The 21,121-nt window shown below is 38.4% G+C and overlaps 1 protein-coding gene across 4 annotated transcripts in view; it reads left to right on the top strand.

The window, feature by feature from the left end:
• Positions 1-21,121, top strand: part of sema6a (sema domain, transmembrane domain (TM), and cytoplasmic domain, (semaphorin) 6A) — a 71,635-nt gene that overhangs the window by 10,228 nt on the left and 40,286 nt on the right. For 3 of the 4 annotated variants that reach the window (XM_083553632.1, XM_083553630.1, XM_083553633.1), the window contains exons 2-3: positions 15,157-15,292; positions 16,158-16,275. In XM_083553632.1, coding sequence (XP_083409758.1) covers positions 15,193-15,292; positions 16,158-16,275 — 218 coding nt within the window. In that variant the 5' untranslated portion in view covers positions 15,157-15,192. Of the gene's footprint in view, positions 1-6,743; positions 6,879-15,156; positions 15,293-16,157; positions 16,276-21,121 lie in introns of those variants that run through there. The other variant, XM_083553631.1, reaches the window with a different exon arrangement.

Below are 21,121 nucleotides of genomic sequence, written 5' to 3'. Positions count from 1 at the left end.
AGGCCCTGCGCTCTGCTCACTGGCTGTGCGCAAAGAGTTTACTGTACTTTTCAGACTGTGGGCTGAATGAAGGCCGCCAGAGACCAGGGGGAGGCCTGTCGAGTTTGTAAAACATTCAGTGGTTTTCATATGGTAATTGTTCCTGAACTCTGTTTCTTCTAGTTTGCTTTAATGAAAGTAGTCATTCAATGCGTGGTGCCCCCCAACTCATATGGAATGTGACAGGGTGTAGTATTTAGGTGGCTTAATTGACCCTGCAAAGAAAGAAGAATAAAGAGAGAAAGAGGAGTGAGAAGGGCTTTTTATAGTGAGAGACTGTCCGCTTTGCTGCCATATCTAGTTAATATAAAAGCCACTGTCTAATGTTAGGCAGATAACAAGAGGTAGATTCATTTTGAGCTGCTCTTATTTCCATGTAATGGATGGTAATTCAAGAACAATTATTACTTTGCAAATAAATTTTGTTAACAAGAAAAGATGAAAAGAGAAAAACTAAAAAAATCCAAGACAGAATGTTTCCGCTAGAGTCAACAGGAAATGTGCAAGCGAAACCCTGCTCTTAATGGATTTTTCATTGCAGTGTTTAGATTGTGTTAATCTAGATTGATTAATTAAGTTGAAATAAATGGCCTCAGCGGGTAAAAAGCATGAGGATGTATTGACCATGCTCCAGGGTTAAAGGAGTGGATTTTTATACAAATGTAGTTGTTTTTTGTTTTTTTACAGTTATTATAGATACATGAATGGTTCCTTCAACTGAACGAGTTTAGTCCAAACCTCAATAACTGAAAACACAAAAAGGCAAAGAAAATACCCTGAGCATTGACCTAGTGTGTTCTGTAGGTGAAAAATTCAGGTATAGAAAACTATTTGGGGCTAATAACTACACCAATAGTAATGTACACATTTCAATAAAGTTCATAAAATAAGCTTATATTTAGTTGCTAAGTAGAATTTACTATACAGCAAAAGAGGTCCCTGGTTGCAAAAGCTTCAAGACCACCAGAGCTTGACAACATTTAATTTGTTAATGTCAGATTGGATGTGTGTGTATGTCAAAACCAAGGTGCCTGGGGGTCACAGGAAATACAGAAGGCCAGTCTTGTCAGTGCAGGAACTAAATCGTTATCAAGACCTTCATGAGCTTTGCTGATGAAAACATTTCCTATTTGGACTACAAGCCTTAAGCTTCCTTCACTCTGCTAACTTGGAGTCATTAATCTCTGACAAGCAACGTCGAAGACCAAACAGACTCTGACTGTGAGGCGGAAAAATGTGTGTTTGAACTTTCCGGTACCTTATTTGAGTAATGTGGGATTCTATCCGCATCCTTTATTTTGTGGCACCTGCAAATTTTACACTGAATTTCCGCTGTATGACTGCATCACCCTACCAGCTGAGCCAAAAGTGTCACATTTTTAAGTGTATAACCAGAAGAAGAAACTTGGACCATAAACCCACATATGTTTTTCATAATTGTAAAAACATGTAGGTTTGGCTTGTGTCTTAAAATATTTTTTTCTTGATTTCCATGTTTCAAAGAACTCAGTAACATTTATCTATTTAGTCCCTGTCTTCACCATGTAATGGAATTACAGGCATTGAGAGGGCAGGGAGATTCAGGTCATGTGCACATCTGTGCAAAGATCCTCTTTCTCTTTATTATAAAAAATGAGCGATAAAGTGAGAATAACACTGTTTCAGGTTTTGTGAATTATATACCTGTTAGGTATAAAGTGTGGGTGATGTCTGAATGGAAAGCCGAAATATTTTGTTTATGTGTTTGTGAAAATGTGAATTGCAAGTTGAATTTCACCAAAACTGTTTTTTGGATCAGATTTTTTTTTTTAAGATCTATGGGTTAGAGTCTGTGGCCTTGGACAATTCAAGTGGCCTTGGACAATTGTTCAAAATTACAGAAATAAATAATAAATAAGATTTTTGTATTCATTGTGATTGTTGCTTTGCAGACATGAATTTGAAATTCCACCTGAACATAAATACACATAGCTATTGTATAATACTGGTAAAATACTGCAGGGTCTTTTTGCCATGACCTTGTAGAGTCTTTCTTTATCATTCAACTATTTTAAGTACCTACTTTTACATAAACAGTAATCGAATCAACGATACGCTTAAGATGAACCAAGATCTGTTCAGCTCATTTGATATACTTTAATCATTTCATTCATGAAGCACTGACTTCAATGCATGTGGCACAGAGTGAAGCCATGCATGTCATGTGTTATAAATGTAGCCCAGTTTGCTAATATGACGCTTGTATGTTAACTGTAGTTTCAAAGGATTGTTGAACCAGGCATAAATATTTTGTTGCACTTGAGCTTTCATAATACTACATGTAAAGTTTTGTGTGGTTTTGTCATGCAATGTTCACAGATTTTTGTTGTTGTTTATGATAATGAGCAAATCAACCGTAAAGATCTCATGCTCCAGATGACAGAGACAGTCGTGTAAGGCTATGGCATGTGGGTCAGCTGAACCTATTTCCCCTTTGTGCCTGTACTTCCTGTTTTGTTAGTCTTTATTTAGCGATTAAGCATCTCATGAAGGTGAAACAAGGTATAAAACTTGTCTTGTGCACTGTACTGCTTAGCAAGCTGTTGGTGGATTGCTTGTATGCGGGTGCTCTTATTCACTTTGTTAAGGAGCACTGCCTTCCAACCATGACAGATAACATGGAGCCGGTTGTGCAAATCCTGGAGGATGTTGTAGGTGCAGGTCCGTTGTGGCTGTTCTATTCATGCAGCTTACCACCCGATGGGGCTCGGCTAATTGGTGGCCCCAGCTAGGGCCCTTTCTAAGGCTTTCTCACAAAAGATTACATGGTGGTGCCACCAAAAGCGGGGAGGGGGATGTGAAGAAGAGAAGTTTCCCACTCAAAGAATGTTTCAGTGGAAAGAGTCCTATTGCTGACCGCGGGAGCGAATCATCCCTCAACAAGTTATCTGTGACCCACTTGCCCATCCGTGTGTGAAGAACTCCTTTTATTTTCTCTTTCCTCTGGCCTGCAACATTTAATCTCTGTTGCTTTTTTGGGGACCTGTTGTTCGTGGTGGAACACAAAGCGAGGCTTGTCCTGTAGGTCCTGTCTCTACATTCTCACCTCCAGACAAGGACAATGACATTGTCAGAACCGCTCCAGTTGCTTGATATTGATTCTCTCTGAGTGTAAATGTCGAAGAAACAGTAAAGAGAGAGGTCATTATTTATCTTTAATCTTGTACTCTTGAATTGTAGTGGGTCTTTAACATACTGAATATTGATTTTTTTTTTCCCTTCCTGATTTCAACCCTTTTTTCTTTAGCTAAGAACTAATGATTTCATTTGTCATTTAAAGTCACACCCAGGATTAAATAGGCAGCCTACAGTAAAGAGGTGAGAAGGAGAAGGGATTTAAGGCATGCTCGGTTTCAGCCAGCTCTTTCACTTGCCGTGTGGTTGAGAGCCAAAGCAGCTTTGAGTGGGCTTGATTGAAAAGGTGTTATGACTTCTAATGATCACAATCTGCCAATCAACATGGCCATGTAATATTTCAAACAATGCATCATTTAGGAAATTGTCACTTTTACATAGATACATTTCTGGAATTTATACTGCATTTTTATGCATATAAAAAAGTTTGTTCATGCCTTCAGTGCAACACACTGTCCTATTTTTATTGTTTGACTTAAAAAGAGTATTATTTTCTACAAAATATTCCCTAGAGTCCATCATAGGTCAGCTACAATCTTATCATAAGTGGCATCTGGTTTGAAAACAAGTTTTTAATCAATGTGTTTTAAATATGTCGAATGCAACCCAATCCACACACAGCCTATGAGAGACCACTTTAACTGGATTTTGGTGAGTTATTACTTTAACGCAGACCAATGCTTTTTGAGGGCTCAGATGTAAAAATGCTAATTTTTCCTGACCCTTGAGAGGGATATAATGTCCTACCAGCTCAAGACCGGTATAGGCCTGCGAGTGCTCTATTTTCAAGCCCGACAGTCTGGCACGAATTTGCAAAATCAGCTGTACTGTAACTGAGCTTAATCAATTTGGAGTGTACATGATGAAGATACACAATATGCTTGACTCTTTTGACTTGTCTTTAATTAGAAAGGGCAACTTGATGAGTAATTTTTCTGTAAAGCACTACACTGAGTAGCTGAAGGCTATATTAAGTAACGGTTACTTGAGAGAATAAATAAAACATAAATCAGCTGGTAAAAATATTCACTCATTCTCCAATTTGCCTCAGTGGAGTACTAACATTTAATCATATCCGGAATGGACATTTTCATGGAGTGTTAAAAAAAAAAGCTTTAGTACATTTATATCATTACTATATGATTTACACTGTATTATATTGAACAGTCAGTGTTCTTGAAGATCAATTTTAAGTTGTGATTACAAAAGTACAAATTGAAATTAAGTACTTTTCCTGAGGGTGTTTACATAGCGATATTCTGTTCTCCGTGTCACTAGCCTTATCATAAGACTTGCTGTGCTTATTTTTGGCCACAATCATAATTGTGTCACCTGACTGGGTTGTGGAATTGGTCTGTGTGGGGGGTTGAAAGGGATGCCTTGTAAAGCTCAACAGGAGCTTCCCTACGGTATGGCCACTGACTTGTACAGCTCCAGTGACAAACCCAGGAGAGCGATAAACCCAGTGAGGGCCTCCCCTTCAATACTTCCCTGTTTTATAGCAGTGTCAAGTAGAATGTCAGCCATTTCACAGGGATCGTGTCTGTTCAACAAAAGATTTCCTTTGAACATGAGATGGTCATGACAACACACATGACAGCAGCTGTTAAACTGGTGATTTCTTTCAGTTAATTTAGCTGTCTGATTTCTAAGTCTTGATTCCACAATGGAGTTTAATTCGTCTTCATGGATTATTCATTGTCTCAGACCTCAACGCATGGGGATTTCATGTAAATGTGGTATCAAAACGTTAATTCCAGTGTGTCCCTTGCTCTCTTACTCATTATAAGGAATGGAGAAATGAGTCTTAATCAGAGGCAGGGCAGCTGCCGGTGTTGTGTTACAGTTTGGCTCGTGCGTAGCGAGTGGTTTGATTGTGCTGCGGAACAGCCCTGAGTGAGCTTTAAAAGCAGCCTTGATTAGAGTCAGATCTCTTTCAGGGAGCAGGCCATGTCACCTCATTTTGAAACGGTTTAATCTGACATTAAGGACAATGAAGCCTTTAACTTTATGTAGACACACAGTCAAACACTCACACACACGTTGTATTCTCTTGACTCGCTTTGCTTAGCCACAGACTTCTGTCTCCCATCAGGATCAGTTGCTAAAACCACTATTCCTTTGATTTGCCCTCCGGACGCCAACCCGAAATTGCGCGGTTTTAACTTGAAAAGATCTAACTTCCTCCACCCCATGGACTCAATTATTTCTCCATGCTTGAGTCGGCAAAATGTCAAATTGTGTAGGATCTTCTCACATGTGGAGCTGCTACATTGTAACTGGCTTCTGTATAGCCAGAACTGGTACACTATCTGGCTACGGTCACTATGGTGGTGGCCCTAATCGCATCGAGAGGAGTAAAAAAAAGGCACTGGGATTTGCAGTGTTGGCTCGAGGGGGGCTCTGTTCTCAACAGATAAAACTGTTTCTGTGGGCCCCCCGAGTGCTAAAGCTGTAATAAATCCCTAACGAGTCACTCTAATGAGTATTTACCTGAAATACTCCTTTATCTACCCTACAGTCATTTCTAGTTTGTGGGGTGTACTGCCAGATTGCTATTATTATTATTATTATTATTATTATTATTATTATTATTATTATTATTATTATTATTATTATTTATCATTATGAGTGATGACTGATATATATATATATATTTGTATATCAAAAAAATTTCTTGACAAAATACTTGAAGTGGCCTTCAGCTTCAGTTTAAATATTGTATCTTAAATATACTCAAAAGGCAATTGGCTTTTAGTGCAGTAGTCTCACCACTTTGTTTAAACAAATATAAAATCATGAGACATTCACTTCCTCCTTGAATTACCATCTTAAATAATGCCATACCTCTTTTAAGATCTAAAGCTCTTAAAAAGATTTTTAAGATTACATTTAATTAGTTTACAAACAAAAGAAAATGGGTTCAAGGGTAACAAGGTTGTGTTCATGAGTGATAAAATAAATTACTTTTCATAACAGTACAAACCAGTGATTTATTGAATTATGCTTATCTGAGATCTGTGCAATGTTTCTTCAAACAATATATACAAAAAAAATGCTTATACTAAGTGTTCTAAATATGAAATACTGTAGATAATGACCTGCAACACTGGATTGTGTGGGATTGAATTTGATATATAACATGAGAACTGTTCTCATGTTATTCCATATTCCATGAGAACTAACGTGGATATGGACATTTAGAAGTTTACTGGAAATGTCAGATCAGTACAGTATAACATATAAGCCAAAACCAGTGCTTTGAAATTGTTATTCATATTGAAGTGGAAGTTGGGATTGGTGCATTCATACATACAGTATGCCTGAAGTAGTAATACACAACAATCAAGTTACGAAAACATATATGAATATATGCGAGACAAATACCTGGTTACAAAACCTAACTATGCGTGTGGCATAAGTTTTATTGTGGGATAAACTAAAGATTAGAAATGTCTCATTACTATTAGTGCTGGTCATATTATTGTTGTGTCTGATTTACATAAAACTAACCCTTGCTCAACTTTATAGGATCACCCAACCCTCCAACTTCACTTTGCCAACAGCTGCTACACCTCCTGTCTCTGTTAATTGCCAACTCTCAATGAAAATTAATGACTTCTGGCTGGGTTGTCACATCACATGGGTGCCAGCGAGAAGGCAGGGTAAGGGGCTGACACCAGTACTAATGCTGATTCAATTTGAACTGTTGCATTAAGAGGATGCTGTCATTCAGAACTTTTTTTTTTTTTTTTTTTTTGCTGTGTTAGAAAACTTGCAAGTGCAAGTTTAATGGATTGGATTAATCATGCTAGAGAAAAGAAATTGGAATACAAAAGAAAAGGGAAAGAGAGTTTTTCTTGCCTAGGCCAGTACAACAGCAGTGAGCAGCTGATGCTCTCTTTCTGGACTCATTAGTTGAGTGGATATTTGAACCTAAGTACTCTCTAAGAGACAGTCACTCTTTAATTCCATTAAGGCATTGTACATTATTCACCTGTTTCATTAATCAAATTTCCGCTTAAATTTACAGCACTTGATATCCTAAGGCAAACAGTTGAAAAGAGACAAAAAATTAGCAGAGGGAAGGCTTTCCATTCTTTTAGCTTTTGTGAAAATGACAGAGGCCACAACAGTTCAGTGCAGCTGAGCTCATCTTTGTGGATATTGTGTCTGCATGAGCTGTCTCAAAGCAGTCTGCTTATCTGAAGGCTGAGATAGAGAATGAAGTCAGTGATGACAAATTGCCTTGACAGAAGGAATAGAAACAAAATAGTGTGTGTGTGTGTGTGTGTGTGTGTGTGTGTGTGTGTGTGTGTGTGTGTGTGTGTGTGTGTGTGTGTGTGTGTGTGTGAGAGAGAGAGTGTGTGTGTGTGTGTGTGTGTGTGTGTGTGTGTGTGTGTGTGTGTGTGTGTGTGTGTGTGTTTAGGGTGGGGGCAGGGGTTGGGGAGTTATGGCTTAGATCATTTGGGGCCTTCTGTGGTAAAATGGGCATGGTGGTGGAGTTTGTTTTGGAGAATAAATATTTTTATCTACATCTTGTCCCATACACTGCCACAACAACTGAAAAAATCTGTTGGAAAAAGTGGGCTGGGTGACTTAATGAAACTAGTTTACTTGGTTTTTTTTAGATAGTGATGTTTATTATAATATAATTTAGTTTTTTACTGTATTGTAAAAATGTACACATTTTTTTTATTCTATATTATGCTCTGAGATGATTAATATTTCTTATGTATTAGTAGCTGAATTGTTAGTTTCAGATGCATATTGATGCAAATCAGGATCAGGATCCGCTGTGGCGACCCCTAACGGAAGAAGCCGAAAGAAAGTTTTTTATTTGGCTTATAGCATATTGTTATGTCCAAATTGATTAAACCAGGTAATGTTTAGTTAAGGATTTTGGAAGGATTAGAATAGATCCTAGTGGAAGGTCCCCTGGTGGTCTAGTGGTTAAGATGCAGCGCTCCCACCGCTGCGACCCGGGTTCGATTCCCGGTCAGGGAACCATCCCCAGCCACTCTTAGTGCCGGTCCCAAGCCCGGATAAATTGGGGAGGGTTGCGTTAGGAAGGGCATCCAGCGTAAAACATGTGCCAAATCAAACGTGCGGAGGATCCGCTGTGGCGACCCCTAACGGGAGAAGCCGAAAAGAACGTACTAGAATAGATCCTAGTGGAGAAACTACAATCATTTTAGGTACTTAAATATATATGTTTATTTAGACTCTCAGAGGCAGAATTATTGGCAAGTTCTTTTAAAAGAGACTGTTTTCTCATCAGAGACGGGTTAGGAAGTCTCAAAATCTGTTCAAAGTAAAAAACTTCCACTTTGCACATAGCAGGATATAGCTGGTGGAGACTGCAGTATAAGCTCCTTTACTAGTGTTGTTTATTTTTCACCCGGGGAAGGTTTTAGCCGAAAGGATCCTGTAATCCTTATGCCATGCAATCTACACTGAGTTGTTGCTGACAGCTCTGAGTTTCCTTTTGTGCGTGAGGACTCATGCCTGCGAGAGATAGGTTCCTCATCAGGGCATAGCTGCCTGTTTATACCATTCTCTGTTTCTCCCACACAACCTCACTCAGCTTTGTTTTTCATCCATACAGGCTTCTTTTGCACTTGAGAACCTTAAGGAACTGACTGCCATTAGCACCCTGGAAAAGTGTGCATGACCGAAAGCTAATAACACAACCACTAATTTGCACATTGGCACATTTGAAATATCCGGCACGTGTGACTAAGCAGCATGAGGCAAATAGTTCAGTTTTACTTACTTCCTAACTCTTGAGTTTTATAGAGAACAATCATTAACACTCTCTTATTTGCAATGAATTTCTTTTGGGGAGAAGAATATAAATGAGTCTGCTCATATCATATATTTACTATTCTCTTGAAGGAGCAAAAGGCTTTCAAATTAGTGCCAATTACTCAAAAGCTAAAATTGAATTAGAGGGTCTAATAAATGAGCTGCGGCGGCTTCCTTTAAAATTAAATTTATACGCTTGTTTTTGCTTTGTGTTTTTCCTTGCAGCGAGACAATAACTGTACCCTTAACCTTTGAAAGGAATAGATACCAGTGATCTATAGCTCCACTGCCTAAATTAATGAGCCATTTCCATTAGAAAAATTACACGACACAACTGATCTACAGATCAGGGAATCAAAAATGTCCTCTGACGCAGCACCGAAAATTAGATATTGAAGAACTATCATGTGCTTCGAAGAGGAGGTACTCCAGGGAGAATGATATACTGAGACTCCTGGCAGAGGCAGGAAAAAGATGCGAATGAGATTTCATGTGGATACCAAGACTTCTTTCTGCTAGCAAGCTTTAAATTAGCTTTTATGTTTGTCCCTTGTGGTTGAACATAGTGGTTTCATGTTGCACACATGTGATTTGGTGATAGCATGTGTAATTAGTGTTCTGGGTAGTTGCAGCCAGAGTCTGTACAGTTATTGTGTGTAATAGGTTCTTACAGTGCGGTCAAGCGTGCAGCGAAAAGCATCTGTGTAGTACAGGAAGGCCTGGTGTATACTAACAGCCAAAGGTTTGGACAGGCTAGATTAAATATATGTTTAATTTACATTAGGCCTAGGTTTGACATGTGTTTGTAAGATAAAAGTAATCGTGAAGAATGTTTATGTATAAATTTAGCTCTGAAAATGTCATTTCTAATTAGCAGGGTAGTATTTCTTTAATGTAAGTAGTTTTCATTTAGAACATGGTAGAAATAAGAAAACACTCCAGAATGAAACAAGTTGAAAGCTATCAAATTATAATATTATAATATTATTCTTATTATTCTTCTTATTATTATTATTATTATTATTATTAATATTATTATTATATAGTGGAAATTGGTAGAAATTTTATAAGAAAAACGTGCAAAAACATGAGTAACATCTGATCATGCTACTTCACATTTTGTGCCACTGTACTATTTATAACCATCACCAGAAAACTGAATGTGGTGTGTAGTTTTGGAATTAGGCAGTATTCGATTAGTAGTTGCTCTGTCTCGGCCATGTTTCTTCTGTTGTCTTTAAAGGTTCAATAAAACTAGATGTACAGGGTTATTCAAAAAGAATGAACCGATTTCATTGCGCAATATAACAACTGAACGTTTCCGGAAGAACGACGTGACTACATCGCCCCTGTGGCAGCCATTCAAAACTTAGATAACTCCTCTTTCAAATGGTCACTGACTCATTCCATGGCGATGCTTGAGAACTGAAGCAATGCGTCATGATATCGGTTCATTATTTTTGAATAACCCTGTATTTTCAAACAGCACTTTGTATGTTCCGGTTTCATGTGAATCAATGAACTTTAGCAAAAAGATTCAGCAAATTCACTTTGAAGCTTTGCAGAAGGCCATTACTGCTGAACTGCTTGGACATGGACCCACCTACGAGAATAATAGATTAAATGCAGATTGGAGGGTCAGGGAGCATTTGGATTCTAGTTACCATTTAGCTGAGTGGACTGACACAAGAACTCACTCACAGCCCATCAGAGGATTAACATTCGCCTTGGATTGGCTAGCAGACAAGTTCGAGAGGGCCTCGACTCACCAAAGCCTAGAAACAGACGTAAAGCCAAAACCACAAGCTTTCAAAAATCCAACAAATCAAAAACAATGTTGCTTCTTGGAAAGGATTTTAAAGGCTACCTCATCTATACATCTGTGATCTATCATTTGTATGTAAAGATGTTTGATGTTGTTACATGCACCAAAATTGAAAAAGACATTTCATTGTAGCACTGCTCTTTTGGCAAAATCTACTCACAGAATCTGTGTCAGAAATAAGTGCAGTGTTTTTTCTTTGGTACAAAGATAGTAGGGCTACTAGACTAGAGGAAGGTGCAGAGAGGGATGTAGATCTCCAGCGTGTGTATAAGAGTGTTTTATTTATACTCTCTCAGTGTGTTTGTTCCACTTCCAGCTAAATACAGCTTATTATGTTGAACGTGTTTTGTGTTTTTGGTAGTAGCAAATGGTCCAAAATTATACAAACAATACGTTTCTCAGTCATTATCATAATCGGTATGACATATAGTTGTGCGCCATTATATTGTAAGCATAATGAATTTACCTAGAATTTAGAAGAAATTACAGTAATTGTATAGCTGTGAGAACTGACTCCAAAGTGCCTGGTTTTACTGATTTCACCGTAACAAACATAAAAATAATTAATAAAACATAAACATAATCTACTGACAAAAAATTGTCAGTAGATTTCACAATAATTCCATGACCATAAAATGCACTTGTTATGTATTTCTTAGGTTAGTAAGTCAAAAATTTTACTGTGGTCTGTTGTCGTAATTGTGTAGCTTAAAATCAATATTTTTGAATATATCATTTATTATTTTTCATAAATAATAAACAGATTGTTTTACAGTTTGAATACTGTAATAGAATTTCAATTTCTTGAAAATAGTTTAATGCTTTATATATACATTTACAATGCTGCTATGGTTATATTATAAATGAGCCAAAAAGTCAGAAATGAACAATCAATAATCACTGTTAGGCGAAATGATCAACAATTTAACAGGCCTAGTAAAAGTATGAGGTATTTGCTTAAAGTGGCCTAAAAATATTCTACAATTGAGATACAGCCACCATTTTGCAGCTGCTCAATTGTTCTGCCTTCTTTGTACGTTTATATGGAAGTGCAAGCTGACATAAGGAAGCTCCAGTCTCCTTTCTCTGCTCCTGTTAACAGGAAATTGAACGGATAAGCCACTCGTCCAGCTGCATTTGCATGCGTGTTATAATATTTGATTTTGTCGTCCATTACTTTGTGCCGAAATATTGAATGCAAATGAATAGCAGTGGCTATGAATGGAGCGCGAGATATGATAAATGGATCAAAGTGAGGCAGGAAATGATTGCCAGCCTCCTTCTTATCTTTAATAAATTTCTGTTCTGCTCAGGCTGTCAGCTGCACTTGGCTCAGATTTGGTTTGTCTCCATCCGGCCCCTATTTGATTGACAGAAATGAAAAAGGTTTGAATGTATGACTTTATTCTTTTTTCTGACTACTATTGGAAGCAGCAGTTGGTGGTCTTTACTTATATTCTCCACACAAAACCTCAGGAGTGACTGCTTTTTGGCATGCTGAAACAGGTCTAGATTTTTTTTATTTCAGTTTTCCTTAGTGGAAATCCTCCTCATCTTAATTAAGAGCATAGTCAGTGTGAACTACATTTTATCTTACATATTACATTTTCTCCACTGTGCCAGTATCACCTTCAGGCGTTATTAATAAGTGTGGCCTCTTTGGAAGGATGCAGGAAACTTCAATTATACAGCATTTCAGCTACAGGTTATGTTGTCAAGAAATGATTTAATTAATTCTGCCCATTGTAATTTTGCAGGTTTGTAAAGCACTGATGCGGGGAGTGGTAGCACAGTGGTTAAGGTGCTGGGTTTCTGATTGGAAGGTCGGGGGGTTCAAGCGCGAGTATCGCCAAGCTGCCACTCTTGGGCCCTTGAGCAAGACCCTTAACCCCTGTGCACCAGGGGTGCTGTGTCTTGGCTGCAAAGAAACGAATATGCTTCTGTAATGCATATGTGACAAATTAAGGCTATTCTATAGCTATTCTATTTATAACTGTGTTACATCATTAGCCTGCTTTGACATTTGTTTCGAGATTGTGTTTTTCTAAACAGCGGGTATTTGCGTGTGGCAGGCTGAAGAGTGCTAAATTACTCCTCTGACATGCTGTTTATCAAGGTTGGCCCTCAACATTCTGTGTTAAGGAGCATACTGCACTGCCTTGCTGTATGACTGAGGCGTAATTGCAGGTTGTGCCTCTTTAATTCAGTGTTTGTCTATCGTTGCAGTGTTTGCTATGTCTGATAAGGATCATTCCACCACTGTGTGTGTGTGGTGTAAACTTGCACAGGCATATGGTCTCCAGTGGATGAACAGGCAGTTAGAGGTGCGAATAGAGGTGTGTGTGCCGCCTCATTTCCGCTAAGCTTTATTGCCTGCCCAAATTTCCCCTCAACATCCGGGGTAATAAAGGTGTTGGCTTAATTTCTTGCCAAAACACCTAGATTTCTGTCAGGCTCCTTAGTCAAGTGTGCTAAAATTTACATTTATTTCATCTCTGGTTATTGCATTTAAATATCATTTTAAAAACACTACAGCTCTGTAATCCTGCTACAGGAAAGAAATACATGCTTTCTTTTCATGCTAGACCCTCACCCCCACCTACAGCACACACATGCATATGCTTACACATAACATAGGAGCTGTGTTGATTCAGACAGCAGGCTAACAGAGTTTAATCATTAATCTTTAGTCAAACAGTAAGACATTACATTTGAGGCATTTTACACATGTTGGAGCTGTTTTGTTGCCCATAATGCCAGCATTTTAGTGAAGCTAATTTTCATAATTATGGAAAATGATAGTGCTTTCAAGTCTGTGTTTTATTTCAGAGTAACCTCTTTTCAGTTAGCTGAGACTAATTACTTTGCACAAGTGTAAACTATATTTGAAAACGTTCTCCTGAATTTGCCTTATGGTTCTAAACACATTTTATGAGCATTCATTAGTTGATGAGACAGTTTTGCCTATGGGTTCAGTCTATATTGTTTAAATTAGCATTAACCATTGTGGAGGAAGTAGTATGTCTCTGATTAAATAGACAGCAATTTTAACTGCATTTGCTTCATGAACATGACTGCGCGCTCAGTGACAGGCTCTCATGTCAGATTGAGACCATATTAGTCATGTCAGCCTACGCTGGAGACACTGATTTGATTTTATTTACAGTGGACAGTTTTGCCTAGGGTCTAGTATTTCATTCAGGTCATCCATCACTCAGTCAGCAGGCATAAAACCATACCATCCACCATGCTTTTTTACTGTATAAAGTGGAAAAATCAGCCTGGATTTGTTATAAAGCACAGTTTGACAGCCGTTTTTGCTATAATATAGTCGAGATGCACACCCTTTGAGGTCGAGAGCATAGAGAGCCAGAGCCTCCTCTATCAAGGTTGTTTCCTAGGATTTCAGTTGCATGCCCCATGCTATTAAGGGAATCTGAGTGGAGAATAGTGTTTTCACAGTGCTCTAAATGGGATTCACAGGCACATGGAAGCTCTCTCTCTCTCTCTCTCTCTCTCTCTCTCTCTCTCTCTCTCTCTCTCGCTCTCTCTCTCTCTCTCTCTCTCTCTCTCTCTCTCTCTCTCTCTCTCTCTCTCTCTCTCACACACACACACACACTGTCACCTCGCCTTCCTCTGTCCCTATATTCCTTCCCCTCTCTTCTTCACCTTCTCTCTCTCAGCTTTCTGGCACCACTGTGTCATCATGATAGCTATCAAACGTGATGGTGAAATAGGAGTTGCATTAATATGCTTTAAAATTGATACCTGAAAACCAGCAGTGCTATTCATTTTAAGAAAATTAACCTGTCAATTCTGGTCATGCCTGACCCTGGAGTAATTATCAGCCATGATTTGAGGGGCTGATTTGTTTCCTACAATGCACTAGCAAAAACAGCGGAATAAAAATGTCAGAAGGCCAGTAGGTTGCTGTAAATCTTTTCCATACGAAAGAGCCTTGGTTTCAATCCAAGTAAGTGATGGAAGGCAGAGCAATTGGGGAATCATTTCTTTGATCGATCTAATCATATGAGTTTCTCCAATTAATTAATCATATTGAATTGGATGTACTATGGTTTAAAAAAAAGGCAAATGTCTGATCCTTCGAGTAAAGCCGAGTCCACTTCAGGCTCAGCCATCGATCTGTGACGCATACTACTGAGCTAATCCAATTAATTTGTTTTGCTGGCAAGGCAAGATTGTAAAATCATGGCCTGTCCGGCATGTATGTAACCAGTTTCTACAGGTGCCTATGATGAAACTAATGAAGGAATGAAGGGATAACACGTCTCGCTTCCTCATTCTTGCAGGCTGAAGTAAAGACATAGCGAGGAGCCAGAGCAAAAATGAGGTCAGAGGCCTTGTTGCTGTATTTCACCCTGCTACAGATGGCTGGAGCTGCCTTCCCAGAGGACTCGGAGCCAATCACTATTTCACATAGCAACTGTGAGTAACCAGGAGCTGTTGGGAGCAACGTCTACACCTCTTTGTTCTTCACTCCTTTCCTTCACTGTCCATCTTTCATACACATTTCTCATTCTCCCAAGCTCGCATTCGCATTCACATTCATTTCCCTCTTTGCCCCCTCTTTTTATTTATTGTCCTTTTCTCATTCTGATGCACATTCTTCCCTTACATTTTTCCTCTCCTTCTGTTATTTATTAAGCCAGAAACACTTCTCTCACTCATGATAACAAGACAGCACATATTCTTTTCTCCTTTAATTCTGTCACAATTTTTTACTTGCTTTTTTCCCCCTTTCACTTAAATCCTTTGTCTATTTCTCACTCATTCTCTGTGGCACCCTCACCTGCTAACTCTTTCCTAGTTTCTTTCTCTCTCTCTTTTTCTCTCTCTTTTTCTCTCTCTTTTTCTCTCTCTTTTTCTCTCTCTCTCTCTCTCTCTCTCTCTCTCTCTCTCTCTCTCTCTCTCTCTCTCTCTCTCTCTCTCTTTCTCTCTCTCTGTCTCTCTCTCTCTCTCCCCTCTTCTTGCACTGTTTGAAACATGATTTGACACTGAAGGAAGCACACGAGAAAATGTGAACTTTAAATGCTATTTGAAATGGATTCTTTTGAACATCAAAGGATAATCCTTTATTTTCCCCCGTCAAAGTTTAAAGCCTTATGTTGAGGTCTAACTGCTATGTGGGGCATAGAGATTTAGGGTAACTTTTATTTCCTTTTTATTCCTACCCTTTTCACTCTCTCAGTGAAATCAACTAGCGATCCCAATATTATTTGTTGATGTACTTGGAATTCTTTTTGCCTCTATTTTATCTCACTTTTTTTTTAATATATATATATCTTTGCAGATACAAAACACTACCCAGTGTTTGTCGGACACAGACCGGGAAGGAACAACACACAACGGCACAAACTGGATATTCAGCTGATCGTCATAACGAATCGGACTCTTTATATAGCTGCAAGGTCAGTTAGCTTACTGTCTACATTCGGCAAAAGGATTTTTGGACGAATGCAAACCACAAGACTTAAAAGAGCCTCGTTCTCATGCAACCATAACCAGAGCTTCTGCCATCACAAAAATACACACCATCTCTGGAATTTTGAGGGAGTAGCATTTCCGTAAAAATGGTTTATACGAATGAAACATAACCATAATGACTCAAGCAGACCAACATCATTCACATGGGTAGAATCAGAAAGTTTATACGAAGGTCACTCATGATGTTTATATATGCTGTGTAAATTTTATGAATATTGGATAATTATTGCCAAAATATTGTTAAGGTCACAAAAGATACATTTGATATTTAGGAACTAAACAACATTTAAAATTGTATTCCATTAAAAAAACTAAGCCTGTATGCACCGAAGAAAGTGCTACATTGTCTAGAAGACGTGAGATGATCCAGTTTAACAAACTATTGAAGTAGTAAAACAGCTATTCCGCTAGAAATAATGAAAAGTATTATTGCACAAATGCCAAAAAAACCCAATGAAAAGCAATAAAGAAATTCAAACTGAAGGGATGTATGGAGCTACTGGCAGCTGTAAGAGTGAATAATGCTGGTGTGTGGTTGATATCTGGGGTGCACAGAATTGGAAATGAGTATTTTTTTTCTTTTCGTGCTTCATGGGGTTTTTGCAAATGAAAGTCTAGCCAGCAATGCCAGTATCACCTTTGGAAATATATTAGATTACTATGCACACAACACCCAGTTTGGTTCACATTTACCGCACCAACTAGTTGAGAGATAAGAGTCCTATGGGCTGGTGAGCTATCACAAACGACCTGGCTGCTGACTGGTGTTCAGACATTGTGGCCTGCTCTGTGGCTGTCGTTTGTCCAAAACCATGCATACATTTGATCAAAATAATTTTCTACAGAGTTTGTCAGAATAGTCATTGTAAGCTGCACTACTATATAAATAGTATGCAAAAAATTATATTTTCTATTTTCTATTTTAAAATGTTAATGAGTCATTCAGTTTGTGGTTTTGGACACGTCTCTGCTGTGGCACATAAGATTGGTTTCATTCAGTTTGCTGTATCTTGGCCCACAGATGGCCCACAGAGATACGGTCCAAAAGCTGATGCTACTTGTGAATGGCTTCACATCATTTGGCTCATCATGAGGTCCAGTGATTAAAAGGTTAGCCAGCTCGATAGTGTAGCACACAGCACAGTATTAGAAAAGTGGATTTGGATTTTTTTTTTTTTATTGGCCGCCTGGAAGCTCTAGCAGATGCTTTAAATAGAATTTAGTGGGAGGCTGGAAATATTTACCCACAAAGATTTAAATGAGGTTGTTATTACATAATTATGGTGCAGTGTTTATATAAATTTGGTTCATGTGTTCCATGAGTTGGTTTGAAATACCTCAAGGTATTGTTCTCTTGTTAGCTAGCTTTCAACTCGTCTTTGAACCTAAACATTGCATTCAGATTATAAAGCCCAAAAAAACATTGGGATTTATTTCTTACAAAAATAAATGAAATTATTAAATAATTGGGTTTGGCAAAACTTATTTTAAGCTGTGGGTGGCTTTTTTAAACCAGTGTATGAGTCCATTCGTTGTGGTCACTAACTGGAATTGATCACCGGCTGGTGGATTTCTATTATTTTGTTTTGTCTAAGGCCTCTTTGTTTTAATAGTAAGTAAATATGTGCCACTGTAGCCACTGGCTTGCACAGACAAGAAAAGTCATGGCTTTTCTGATGATGTTACAGATAGGAGAATGACCATGAATTTTAATTGGTTGGCACATATTTAAATTTTATGTTTAATAACACAATATTTTTAAACATATTACATTTTTATCCAGCAAGATAGTTAACATTAGAAAAAACATTCTATGATTAAAAAAATTTAAACCATTCGATTTAGAAATTACTTATTTGGATGCAAGTCATGTTTTTTTTTCTTTTCTTTTTTTTCTTTTTTTTTTTTTTATCTTAGCAGTACATTTTCCTGCTGGAAAATTTAGCTTAGCTTCAGCACCAGCTAAACTGATTAAGCATCTAGATCATCTTTGCTCGTAAGTGCTTGTTGAAAAGAAACCGTTTCTCAATTACAGCACGTCCTGGCAAAAGTAATTTTTCAAAGAACAATTCACAACAGTAAGGCAATTTAAACATCGCTTCTCTTGATCAGTTCAATCAAGTACTAAGGAAGCTGGATAATAACCTTCCGCAGAAAAAAAATGCTTGATCTGTGTTCTGAGAGCTGAAAACAAGTAAAAGCACTCAAATATTCCCTATGATCACGAACAAGCAGTACAAGCACCGAGGTAAACCTGGTTTACATTATGGCCTGTATACTATTATGATTTATATTCCCAGACAGCTTGAAAATTTGTCTAATTTTTAAATAAGTACTAAGTCTAAAATTAGCACCAAATTCTTATAATTCATCAAAGCGATTAGCAGAATTGGCTGGCAGTTGCATTTTTCTCAATCTAGAAGGAATCTAGGGAGAAGTCACAATTTTGTGACCCCTTAATGCTACTGAGAGGTCTGTGCAGATTCATTGTTCACATTCCCTTTTCACTGTCTGTGGCTTGCCAGGGCAACTGTTCTCATCATTCTTGTGGGAGCCCCTTTGGCATGCTATGGGAATGGGTCTAGTGGTCCATGAGGTATTCAGGTTCATCCCTTTCAAAACAGAGCAGCAAATGAGGTCCAGGAGTCTTGGATTCATCCACTGTTTTCAAATCCCATTAAGGGCCCACTAATGATGTGGATTGTGATTTTCTACTTTGTGCTTTTTCAGCTGGTCTAAGAGGACCCCCCCCAACAACCTTCTTTTATAAATGGGACAGGTATACTCACTGGAACTGACTATATCTGTGCAGCCTAATTGCTGGTGGTGGTGTTCATTTTTGTAGGTTGTATTTAAGGTCGAAGCAGACAATATACAATGTTGCCCCAGCCATCTACAATGTGGTTATGAAGGGGGTCGGTAGTAAACTGGGGTACGTTATTAGGTGTGGGGTGCATACTAATGAAGGTCCCCATCCCTCCTGTCAGAGAGTGAGATTGTTTTACAAAAGGCCACCAGATGGACCACAGTGGCCCTCAGTCACCCCTGAAAAAAAACTGGGGTGTTATGAAAACGACATTCCTCAGCACAAAGCCACTCTGTTCTCCTGGTGGGCGGCCAAGTCCTCTCCCCCTCCTCTCTGCCCAAGCAAAACACACCCCGATATCAGATCTTTAAGCAAACGGATACACTTGGAGCATATCAAAGTTTTGTAACACCTCAGGCACCGCAAATAAAAGGAGGTGCTCAACTCATGCAGCCAAATGTTGGGTTTTGTTTGTTTGCTTGTGGTGAGCTCCAGAGGTCTATGTTTGCTTGGCTAGTCCAGTACTTGCACAGCATGAAAGGAACCCTGCGCTTGTTATACTCGGGTCTTTTGCAGCTGGATGAAAAGCAGAACTGTTCAAATGCTTTAAGGCTATCAAAATAGGAAACCTGGGGAGTTTCATCCAGCAGGTAGCAATGTGTGGAGTTGGTATGTGTCCACAGGTGCAACTGGAGCTTGAACTGGCCATATTTGCACAGTGTTTGCTGAAGTATTCTGCTGTCATCCTACTTCATTATCTATTAACTTATCTGTTGGTTTGTGGCTGAAATAATTAAACTGCTGTTAAATGTTTAAGAATGCAGAGAGGTTGGGTTTCAAAAGCATTTCAGTAGGTTTCGGTGTTACTCTCTCTGAATATTGTTCCATTTAACATCCTTAAGGGTTCATCTGTTTATCAGATCTTTGTCAAAGAAAAAGTCCTATTAAAAAAAGAAGACTCATTTTAAACCTTTAATTATCCTTTATATATATATATGTCATTACTTAAATGGCATGTAGCTATTGCAGGTGTGAGCTGTTCACATACAGAATTACTTTGTATTCATCATGCTTTTTAATATAAGGGTAGAAAAGATTTACCCTGATAATATTTAATGACCCGCTGTGCTGATATTCATGTTGAACTTTACAATGTAACGGCATACATTTCACTCAATTAATGATCCTCTGCTGTTGTAATTATTCGGTAGAATAGAGTTTCATTAACGGACTGTGAGACCGTCAGGTGAGATGACACCTTACCCATGCTAATTGAAATGCATTAGGAGTGGAGCTCAATTACTCCTTAGAAGAAGTGGTATAGGATCACTTATGGGTTTAGTTTTTCGCGTTCTAGAAGTGCGTCAGTGATCTTGACCTGCATTTCAAGTTAAGAAGTATAGCCTTTGAAATGAATAGAGATAGTGAGTGTTTGTGGGTGGTTTGTAAACCCAGGAATGCACCTTCATGATTAGCTTTAGACTTGAATACCCAACCAGCGGTGCACAGAGAATGAGCAAAAATTAGGAGCCAGCATATCGGCTTCACCAGCCCTAATCATTTTGAGCACCGTGTAATGAAGATGTTTAAAACAAGATCATTTCTTGGCTCAGAGTCATGCAGAACTTACCATTTATCCGAGGCAACTAAGAGTGAGATTATTTATCTATTTTTTACCCAACAAAAGCGGCTACACCATTCAAAAGAGACTGGAGACTGAACTATTTGAAATTCGACACATGTATGATTAATTACCAGCTTCTGACGGAGACTTTGGATAACATAATTGGAAAGAAGTTTATCCAGCTGGAGATTGCCAAGCCCCAGGAAACTTGTATAAGTGGATTCATTTCAGAAATGGCTTCTCTTCCAGACTTTATTAAATTTGTATAATGAGAATGCAAGCCACTGTGCAGGTTGTTAGATATAATTAAACAGAACTCAGCGGATGTTGACGAGGCACT

Source organism: Silurus aristotelis (assembly GCF_946808225.1).
Source record: "Silurus aristotelis genome assembly, chromosome: 11".
Lineage (NCBI taxonomy): Eukaryota > Metazoa > Chordata > Actinopteri > Siluriformes > Siluridae > Silurus > Silurus aristotelis.
The sequence above is the reverse complement of the archived record's forward strand: the minus strand, read 5'-3'. Positions and strand labels throughout refer to the sequence as shown.